Here is a 10,980-nt window from a genome sequence, read left to right on the forward strand (position 1 = left end):
GAAGACATCTATTTGATGGCTTACACCTGCTCCAAGATTCTCTCCACCATTTTGCTGTTTGGAGCCACATCGTGTTGCACAGTTCTGTCATGAAAACATATTTATCTAACTTTTAAGTAATTATAGCCTAATAGCTATTCTGACTTCTAAATAAATATATTTACAATGCACACATTTAACCATGTGGTGAGCACACAAAATCAAATCAGCTTAACATGTAAAATACGTGTATCATTTGTTCAATTAATTTTCAAGAATCCGCAAATCTGAAAAACAAAAAACAACTTATTTTATTATTTCTTTACCAAAAAATAATGACTTGATATTCATATTTTTGTGTCTATGCACAAATTAAAATAGGGGATAAGAATAATGATTACAGAATGAGTTTGATTTTGATATTTCATATTCTTATTCCCCATTTTTAATTTGTGCATAAAAATTAAAATATGGATATCAAGTTGTTATTTACTTTTGCTTCCAAAAGAATTAATTAAATAAACAACAAATGAGGGTCCGTGTACTTTTGCGTCCATTCGTTTTTCTTTTTTTAACAACTATATAAAAAACAAAAAATGTGCTTTTCTTTATATTTGTTTTCAAGTTAATGGAGAGATTAACCACAAACAAAGTAAATTTTCTTATTTAAAATTATTTTATAAATGAAAATCAAATTATTGGTATACAACTATTTTTTCAGTTTTACAAAAATGCAATTTTTGATTCTTGCATTTTATTTGAGTTGACCCGGAACATTTATTTGATGACCTTTTCGTCGCCACGTTGATTACGTTTAAGGTGAACCGCTACACGTGCAGGATTAGTTCAGCAAAAAGATGGAGCAGTACGTTCTTTTTAAAGGAAGCAAAAGGGTAACGTTGAAGGATGATGACATGAGCGCGGAGAAGATAGGTCGAATTTTTCAGGTGAGTACAAACATCAGTATTATTAGTTTACAGAGAAAAAACACATGATCTTCGAAATGCACGGTAACTTTTTTCAATCAGCTTTATTACTAACGTTACATGTTTCAAACTAGCTTTACAGTAAAAAATCAATAAGAGAAAATTAGCTAATCAATGCTGGATAGATAAATGTAAGCAAACAGTGTCGATACTGGCAAAGTGTAATCAATTATGAAATTAAAACAATTCGGCCATAAATCAGTCATAAAGACAGTGGTGTTATCACATGGAGTTGTGGTTATTAACCTTGACCTTGCTATTGTTTTTAAGGTTTCATCGCAGACTCTGTATTTGACAGATGATTCCAATATAGCAATTTTCCCGGCACAGTCGGGTTATTTCAGTGCCCTAGACTTCACTGCACGTGGGCATTATGAGGTCCATGGGGATGAAGTGGAGAAAGGGGTTCTCACCCCAGGAACACCCCTCTCAACCCCAACAGCCTCCCAGCGTTTCTCCTTTACACGCAATACTCCACCCTCTGCAGCTGCTGGTTCACCTGCGGCGGCTGTTGCAGGACCTCCGAAAGCCTCGGAGGTCATTTCATGACTCGATCATTTCAGAGGTAACTTATCGTTATTTTATTTATGCATGTTATGTTAGAAAGATTCTCAGTAAAGCTTTGAAAAACAGCTATATTTCATTTATATTGATAATTTTCACAGTCAAAAGACACTACTATTTTATTTTAGACACTACTATTTGTATCATGGGCACCAAAATGTCGAAAAGCACACAGGTTCAGTTGGCTCCATGTAGCATAATTTATTAACAAAAACGCCTAAAGATTTAGTGATTTATACTTTAGTTTGTGTGTGTGTGTGTGTGTGTGTGTGTGTGTGTGAAAGAGAAATTAAATTCTGAATTTGTCATGTGCATAATGTCTCCAGATCCATTTACATAGCTGATTTAGTAAACGGCAAACTGAGGCCAAGCAGGATGGTGGTAGTTCGTTTCATGGAATGTGAGGCTACAGTACATGGCATTATTGGGAAAGTTCAAGATGCTCTTGGCAGTTATGATCCTGTAATTCTCACCGATGCCCAGGGCAATGAGATACTTGACTCTGAAGGAACTAAAGGTGCATATTTGTCAATTTGTTTGCATTTTTAATCTGTTTTAAACATCAAAAGTAATATGACAATTTTTCATGGCATGTCACCTCCACGTACTCAGGATCCATCTACTGGAAGCAAAATGCCCGCAAGGTATTTGCCATTGCAGAGCACGACTTCACAGAATTTCAAGGCAGCAAGAGGAAAAGAAGGTACAGAATTAGTATTTGTGAGTAAATATTTTTTTCAAATGCACAAGTCAATTCTAATTTATTTTAAACTAAATTTAGCTCAAGTCGGAGAGATGATGAAACCTCAAGTCTACAAGATGTCTATGATAAGATAGAAGAAGTGGTGCTGGCGTCACAGGGCCTTCAGCAAGTTATCTCAACTATCAAAGAGCTTTCTGAGCTGTCCAGTCAGACACCTGCCAAAACCTTGACTGAAGTCCAAACAGAGAAAATAAAAGCAGCTTTCACTTGCATAGTCTGCAAAGGTAAGAGGTTAACCATATCTTTATAAACTGATGGAAGGGTTTGGATGTATTCACTTTAAAATGAGGGACAGAAACCGCTTGCATTTCATAAAAAAATTTAATTTGCTTTCTGAAAATGAATAAAAATCACAAGAGTTTATAACAATATGAGTAATTATTTTGGGGCTTTGATAGCATGAGATAATCATTATTTGTGTTTATGGGGTGGTTTCCCAGACAGGGCTTATCCTAGTCCCAGAAAATGCATGTTTGAGCTGCCTAAATTTAAAAACATCTTGTAATTGTATGTCTTAACATATATCAATGCCAACTAAGGCCTAGTCCTGGATTAATCTAAACCCTTTCCAGGAATTGGAAACTGCCCCTTTATGTACCTTTTTCCAGGTAGTTGGATAATAAAGTTTGCCTTTTTTTAAACACCCCATCTCTGCACAATAACTGATTTTTTTTTTTTTTTTTTAACATTTTGTTTTTTAGGACCCATTGATCAACCAGTATTTGCCACCTGCTGTAGAAGCCTGATCGGATGCAAACTTTGTGTTGATCAATGGATGGCTACTTCATCACAGTGCTTAAAATGCAGAGAGGAAGCTCTTAGCAACCACATCTTTCTTGCAGCAGGTCTCTCTGAAGCTTTGTTAGCTCTTGGTGACATCATTAGGGTAGAGTAGGCCTACATTACCCAGGAAAAAAATGTTTAGCTGTTCAGCAATTCAAGTTTAGTTCAGTAGTTTATTTGACAGTTGTTGTGTAAAAGTTTTGTTGCACAACTACTTAAAACAAAGAAGTAAAAAGAAATACTTTAATTTATCAGCATCATGTTGATGCTTAAATTTGTGTGTAATATTTTGTTTCTAGAAAAAACACTTGATGGAAAGCAGCATTGAACAATTAGAAGGCATGCTCTTTAAGAGTATCTTTGAGTTAAATTTACTAAACAGACCAAAGCCTCTTTAAAAGGCAAAAAGTTTTTGTTGACCGTATTATTGAGCAAGTAAGTGATGTCTGGCCACTTTTCTGAAAACAGTTGTTCCACTGTAGCCTTCTCATGTTCACTTGTAAAAGGGTCTGTTCCAAAGGCCGAAACCCTTGTCAAAGATGATCCCAGTGTGTTCATGTACAGATCAGCTGCTTCAGTTCCATGAGGCAGTAGTGCTGCTGAGATTTTTTTTGCACAACCACCCTGTGCAATCTGGTTGGGGATTCCTTTTCCTGTAGTAAATGGGACATGTTAACTTGTAATAAATGTTTAAAATGTCAACTGCTTGTCAAGAGTTTTTAAACATTATTTAGCATACCAGGAATCCTGTGGTTGTTCCATGCCTCTACTACCCTGCTAATGCCCAGATGACACAGCTGACAGACAAGGTTAGACACACAGTATCTTGTTAGGTTGCAGTCCATATCAATCAGTTCTTGGTCGACCAGCTGAACAAGAGCCTCCTTCAAAGGGTAATTAACCCTGTTGTTTATTTCAGGCCAAATTCTCTCAATTGTGTGATTCTGATGAATGAAAGGAATTAAACGGGCTGTTTTATAGAGTAAAATCATCAGATTCCTAAAATTATATAATTTTTTATTAAAATAATTTTTATTATGAACATGTCATCTTATTTAAGAAAAAAAAACTAAAATTTGGAAACCAACCCTTAAATACAAGTGATTGTAAAACAAGTTTGTATACGTTTTAATTTTATTAAGTTGTGAGTTTTCAGTAGTTCAAATTTGAACCACAAGACAACACCTACCTTTGTTGATGTGGTCTGACGATATGGTGGTGTTGCTGTATTCATTCTGTGGTCAGCAAGAATTTCTTGCATAAATAGAGTCAAGAAAAACTCTTTTCCATGGTCCACCCTTATCTGGTCCCACATTCCATTGTTGATTACTGCAGGCCTTAAATTATATGATTTAAATAGAAATTGCTTTATATACACACACACACAAACACTAAGTGTTTTGGAATACAAACCTGTACACTTCATCATAGATAATGAGGTTATTCTTTACTGGCATACAGGAATATGCCATTATCTTGCTGCTGTAGCCATCAATTGCTAGGACATGTGTAGCTCCAAACATGACCAATTTTTCGTTTTGATCTAAATGGAGTTTGTGGCCTGTGTAAGTGGCACAGTAAGGTATGGGATTAAGATTCCGTACACCCTGAGAAGAGTAAAAAAAAAAAACTGTTAATGAGTTACATTGTTTTTATTTTTTGTGACCCTGGACCACAAAACCCGTCTTCGAAGCAAAGCACGGGTATAGGCTATATGTAAAAGCTAAAAATGAATTGTATGGGTCAAAATGATTATTTTTTCTTTTATGCCAAAAATCATTAGGATATTATTTAAAGATCAAGTTCAGTGAGGATATTTAGTAAATTTCCTACTGTAAATGTATATAAAAATTTGTGAGTGGATGCAGTTAATGACTTCATTTGGACAACTTGTATAATCTCAATTAAAAAAAATGCAGAAATGATGTAATATAATAATAAAGCAAATGTTGTTGTAGCAGTAATTTTGTGGTACGTAATGCTATTTAAATAGCCTGGGGCAATATAAGTATTATTAATAATAGTCATAATAACAAACTAACTTACACTGCATCGCATTTCATGATATGGTCGATTTATTGTCCGGAGGGCTCGTCCAACCCTACTTTCTGCTGCTCGAATTCCCTTTGATGTCAAATAACCGGTCATCAATTTACGACCGTAGGTTGGTCCTGCCTAGAGGGATGGAAAGAATCATTTAAATCAATTTTGTTTACAACAGGCCGTGTGCTCGCCAAAACATTTCAATGAGACTTAAAACAGGCGCTCTTCTGAAAACACCTTGGCCGCTTGACATCGTTTCTTTTTTCGAGATGCTTTGTGGAATATCCGCTGAAACGATGTGTATCCTACAGTACTTAGCATGCAAGCATGCATGGATGGAAAGGGCAGAGAGTGGACTCTAGTTGGGGACTTTTTGTGTATTTTTTTAAACCATAAATGCAGAAAATATCTCCATGTAGCGTAGCGCTTTACCCACAGTTTTGGGTAGTTTTACCCACATATTTCAACTCTCCCGTCACAAGATAGGCTAAACCGCAGAGCTGAGCGTGAAATGGTTTATTTTAAACGTTGCGCTTCTAATAGAAGCGATAAAAAATAGGCCTACATGTTTCGTCCTGGTTCTCAGAGTCAGCCACCCGCGTAGGCTACGGATCGGATCTATTTAAACTGGCCGGCCGTGCCCATGTTCGAAGTCCGACAGTATATGTTGCTAAGCCATCTTCTGGGTCAAATCCACAGATTATTATTTACATAAAATTACATTAATTTTTTTGCAATTTCTTTTTTATTATTTAAGAATTGAATTTGATGACATTCAAAGTGGAGTTATCGCAGCCAAATCATCGCTGTCAAACATTAAAATGCCATTTAAAGCCTATAATAAGAGCATTTACTGCTACAGTTTAAATAATTCGTGTCTAACTTCTGGATAATTATTTAATGTAATGTATATGCAATGTGTGTTAGTTGCACTACGGATAGCTCGGGATCATGGCATAGTACCCACGTACACAGATACTTTGCAAGTGCACCATGTCCCCACCACTTTTTGCCAAAGTTGACTTACTGAAAGAAATTTGAAAATAATTATTGCGGCAGGTGTGTTAGGGTTACCATCTTATGAATGATATTGCATTTTAATACTTACTTCTTGTACTGCTGCCGATACAGCTATCTCCAGCTGAGTGTCGGAAACCTCCCGTCTCACACCATGACTGGCACAAAATCTTCTAACAGTCCTCGCCGAACAACCTCGCCCAACACCAATTTGAGACAGATGCTCAGCAACGTCCTTGTGTGTGTGGTGTTTTAAAATCATGTCCAAAATCACTTCTCTGTACGGTTCCAGAGACATGGTGCTTCGCATTCAATAGTGCGGGAAAAAATATTTCCGGGTCACTAAATTGGCTTCAGAAAACTAGTACAATTCGCTTTTATTCGATACTAATTTGTGTATTTTATAAATGTAAAGTAAAGGTGCAAAAAGTCATAAACAAAAATCTGAAAATAAGTCAATATACATTTTTTTCGTAGAATGTTCTGAATACAGTTCTAATTCAAAATTTTGAATGTAACTTTTTTTGCTTAAAATACAACAACCGTTTATATTTTATTTTTCTCGTCATGGTTAAAAAAACAAAAAAAAACCCCCGCAAAGCTACACGCAGCATGGCGTTTCTACAACAATCCTATTTTCCATTCATATATACTCTCCCGCAATGCCTCTTCCAGGTTGTCGGATGTATGGCTTTCTGGCATGAAGCTTGTTTGTAGGCATTTCGATTCTATTGTCCACTCTTTGCTGACAATGTGCAGTCACTGACATGTAAGGCATCATGTTTGAGCTAGACCACATGTTAGTTGTCAGGGCCAAATATCTCACATCATCCAGCACTGCTAAAATATATGCTCTGATGATGTTGTACAACTTTGGGACTGTGTTCTTCAAAAAGAATTTCTGACCTGTCAGCTCAAACTGCTTGTCAAATGTTTGCAGCATGGCCTTAAATGCGCTCTTCTCTACCATATTAAAAGAAACCATTTCTTTTGCTAAGTAGTGAGTTTCACCATCAGTACACTGCTTCCATCTTTCACTGTCACGCTTTTGTTTTGAACTTTTGGCAAAAGCCTCAGATATGGTTGGTTGGTCCCTAGCTGTTTTGCGAAGTACAGTTGTGCGTGATGACATTGGCAATGAACTGTATTCCACGGGATGGTGCACATGCAAATAATGGTCATGTAAATTTCTTATCTGTCCATATTTTGTGTGGATTACAAGAGCACAAATCCTGCACAACACTTCAGACGTGTTTCTTTCATTAGGTCTAAAGCCAAAGTATTGCCAGCTAGGCGAAGTATAAGTACCTTTTTTTACCGACCAAGTTTGTCAATGCCATTATTGGATCACTATGCCTACTTCACACCAGGGTCCCATGAAAAAAAGTGATTGGCAGGTAGTTTTTTGTTTGTTAACTTTATTTACAGGTTTGGTTATGGGCAATCAAAAAACATGCGGGTTGGATCATGGGTGTTTGATAGTAAATATATTACAAATTACAATAAAATACAATGCCAGATGCTCAACATTGCCCAACCCTAGAGCACACCCTGTTTATTTCTTTATTTTACAAAAGCACAGTTTTGTTGTTATTATGACTATACTCAAGTAAAAGTAGACCCTTTGCAGTTTCAAACGATACCTTATTCGTATCTGAATGATCAAAAAGTATTTTTAGTTCTTTTTGTGGTTCATCAAGAAAAAACATGACAGAACCCTAGGGGGTTAACAATAGTGACAGTTATAAAGTTTTGAGCAGTTTTAGATTTAGTTTGTTTAGAAACTTTAGAGCTGTTGAATAATATAGACGAAGCAGCAAATAATATGGGACACTTTTTTTCAACAAAATGTTTGCTAGATAATTTTGTAGTTGATCAGACATATTTAATAGTTCTCCTTATAGCAGGGGTGGGGAACGTTGATCATGGAGGGCCACTCTCCTGCAGAGTTTAGCTCCAACCCTGGAAAAAAAATACCTAACTGCATCCTGAAGACCTTGATTAGCTGGTTCAGGTGTGTTTGATTAGGGTTGGAGCTGAACTCTGCAGGGACACCGGCCCTCCAGGATCAATGTTCCCCACCCCTGCCTTATAGAAACATGGGATTTGTGTATATAATGTTTCAAAAATAATATTTTTAATATCAATGCAACTCACTCATGAAAGGTTTCAGGGAAGTATAATTTATGGAATCGATTTTATATTCCCAACCCTAGTTACAACAGGGTTCACTTTTATGTACTTTCACGTATATCTCTTTTTTTTTTCAAGTAACTGACAAATGAACTGTTTTTGCTTTTATTTTAGAGTTTATTGAAGAAAGTGAGGAGAACAAAGAATTAAATGAATTTCAGGAGAAAAACCATGTCAAAACTGGAGGAAAACATTTGAGTTGCTCTCAAACTAAACAGAAAGATTTAAAGAAAAGAAGAGACAAGAAATCTTTCACCTGCACTCAGTGTGGAAAGAGTTGGACATGCAAATATAGTCTTGATGTTCACATGAGAGTTCATACTGGAGAGAAACCATTCACTTGTGATCAGTGCGGGAAGAGCTTCACACGACCATTTAGCCTTAAGGTACACATGCAGATCCACACTGGAGAGAAACAGTACAAGTGTTCAAACTGTGACGAGACTCACTCGGTCAGGACACCTGAAGAAACACAAGGTAGTCCACACTGGAGAGAAACCACACACATGTGATCAGTGCGGGAAGAGTTTCCCACATAAAGAAAACCTTATGTCACATATGAAAGTTCAATACAGGATGAGAAACTGTTCATATGTAATCAATGTGGAAAGAGTTTTGCACACTTAGTAAACCTTAAGGTACACATGAACATCCACACTGGAGAAAAACCTTATAAGTGTTCACACTGTGACAAGAGATTCAGTCATTTATCAACTCTTCAAAAACACGAGAGGATCCACACTGGAGAGAAACCACACTCATGTGATCACTGCGGGAAGAGTTTCACACAAAAAGGAAGCCTTATGATACATATGAGAGTTCATACTGGAGAGAAACTGTACACATGTAATGTTTGTGAAAAGAGTTTCATATGCAAACATAGTCTTGATGTTCACATGAGAGTTCATACTGGAGAGAAACCGTACACTTGTGATCAATGCGGGAAGAATTTCACACAATCAGTACATGCTAAAGAACACATGAGCATCCACACTAGAGAGAAACCTTATAAGTGTTCACACTGCGACAAGAGATTCAGTCGGTCAGGATACCTGAAAACACACAAGAGGATCCACACTGGAGTGAAACGTATCACTGCACTGCATGTGGGAAGTGTTTCAACAATTCATTTGCTTTACACAGACATACAAAAACCAATCACAGTAAGTAAATCATCTTCAGATCCAGCACTTTCAGATCTGATGCTGCCTTCTCATCAAACTTGAAACAATAATGCATTAAGTAATAGAATATAATCTGGATTAATCTGTTCTAACCAGTCATTACAAGTGATATGACAGAATCTTTATCTAAATTTTTCACAGTGAATAAAGTTCATCTTCAAAACCAACAGATTTAACTGTGAGATTCAGATCAACTCAAAGATGGCATTCCTTCCCAAAGAACAATTTTAAAATGCTTTATTATTGCGTATCATTTTGCTTCATGACATAAATGATATCATTGTGTTTTCTTAAGAGCTTCATATCATGTTCAATTGTCTTATAACGCATATGTACACTTGTAGTTTTGCTTACTCTTTCATTAAGGAAAGTAGAAGCTTTTTACAAACTGTTCTTGTTCATGAAGCGGAAGAAGAGACTGTAACACTTATTTTAACAGATTTATTTTTTAAAATTGTTGTTTTTAAAATGACTGAGTTATTCTTCTGCTTAAGATGTATTTTGGAAACGCAGATACAAGATATACTGTCATGTAGCTTTGTAATGGATCCTTCTTTGGTTCTCTTATAAGTAGGAATGAATACCTAAAACCGGTATTAAACGAGCTCTTGGGCTAAATTACAAAAGACCGTAGTATCAATAAGCTCTAATGTTAACTGTTCTACTTTTGGTGCTTTGTATATTAAAAAAAAAACACATTTTTTAACACATTGGTACATAAATATTATCAAGCTAACTGTATATTGCCAAATGTTTCTACATGAGATAATATCGAGACATTCGTCACTGATGTGTTTTCGTCATTTTTCAATCCAGAAACGAGATCTCTTTTGAACTTTAGGTCTGCTTTTATCTAATTTAATTTTAGATTGAGTTTGACTTTCCAAGGATTATAAAAACGATATGTTTAAGCTAAAGTGATATTTAAAAAAAAAATCTGATGTGTCTTGGGGACTTCAAATCCATGTGACTGACCATAATAATCCATTATTATAAATTTACACCACTAATCCATAAAAGAGAACTGGATTACTCAAGATGTTACAGAGGTGAAGCCACTTCACCACCGTATTCCTATTCCCCTAGTATTCCCATATATTCTATTGAATTAAAAGTAAATCGTACTGTTTTAATGAGAAAACATCACCAAACGGGTTAGCGTTTTTATATCTGATGTATTCCTGTACATTCTTAGAATGCAAACATCCTATGCATGTAAATTTGGTTATTTGTTTAAAGGGGTCATATGATGCGATTTCAAATTTTCCTTTCTCTTTGGAGTGTTACAAGCTCTTGGTGAATAAAGAAGATCAATGAAGTTGCAAAGATTAAAGTCTCAAATCCAAATAGATATTCTTTATAAAAGTTGAGACTCGTCCACGCCACCCTGAAACGGATCGTTATAACACGCCCCCACATCTCTACGTCACTATGTGGGAAGATTTGCATAACGCCGCCCAGATGTTCA

The 10,980-nt window shown here is 36.0% G+C and overlaps 2 protein-coding genes across 2 annotated transcripts; one reads left to right on the forward strand and one right to left on the reverse strand.

Annotated features, from left to right (window-relative positions):
* Positions 1-1,812: 1,812 nt before the first annotated feature.
* Positions 1,813-3,187, forward strand: LOC122144127. The gene is made up of 4 exons (XM_042754800.1): positions 1,813-2,046; positions 2,142-2,232; positions 2,311-2,516; positions 2,994-3,187. Exons 1-4 carry the CDS (start codon positions 1,905-1,907, stop codon positions 3,185-3,187), a joined length of 633 nt encoding a protein of 210 aa, XP_042610734.1. The 5' UTR covers positions 1,813-1,904.
* An 88-nt stretch (positions 3,188-3,275) lies between these two features.
* Positions 3,276-5,428, reverse strand: LOC109054865. Its single transcript, XM_019072103.2, has 5 exons — positions 5,122-5,428; positions 4,489-4,682; positions 4,265-4,412; positions 3,815-4,019; positions 3,276-3,728 (listed from the first exon to the last, which is right to left on the reverse strand). Exons 1-5 carry the CDS (start codon positions 5,221-5,223, stop codon positions 3,424-3,426), a joined length of 954 nt encoding a protein of 317 aa, XP_018927648.2. The 5' UTR covers positions 5,224-5,428; the 3' UTR covers positions 3,276-3,423.
* Between the last annotated feature and the right edge of the window lie 5,552 nt (positions 5,429-10,980).

This window comes from Cyprinus carpio, unplaced genomic scaffold (assembly GCF_018340385.1).
Source record: "Cyprinus carpio isolate SPL01 unplaced genomic scaffold, ASM1834038v1 S000006593, whole genome shotgun sequence".
NCBI lineage: Eukaryota > Metazoa > Chordata > Actinopteri > Cypriniformes > Cyprinidae > Cyprinus > Cyprinus carpio.

Bases quoted from the DNA above. Each gene is read 5' to 3' on its own strand.
- LOC109054865 (XM_019072103.2), bottom strand. From the start codon at position 5,223: ATGACCGGTTATTTGACATCAAAGGGAATTCGAGCAGCAGAAAGTAGG. The intron at 4,413-4,488 runs GTTTGTATTCCA...ATATAATTTAAG, and splicing joins ATCTATGATGAAGTGTACAG to GCCTGCAGTAATCAACAATG. The intron at 3,729-3,814 runs GTATGCTAAATA...CATTTACTACAG, and splicing joins GAACAACCACAGGATTCCTG to GAAAAGGAATCCCCAACCAG.
- LOC122144127 (XM_042754800.1), top strand. From the start codon at position 1,905: ATGGTGGTAGTTCGTTTCATGGAATGTGAGGCTACAGTACATGGCATT. The intron at 2,047-2,141 runs GTGCATATTTGT...CCACGTACTCAG, and splicing joins TGACTCTGAAGGAACTAAAG to GATCCATCTACTGGAAGCAA. The intron at 2,233-2,310 runs GTACAGAATTAG...AACTAAATTTAG, and splicing joins GGCAGCAAGAGGAAAAGAAG to CTCAAGTCGGAGAGATGATG.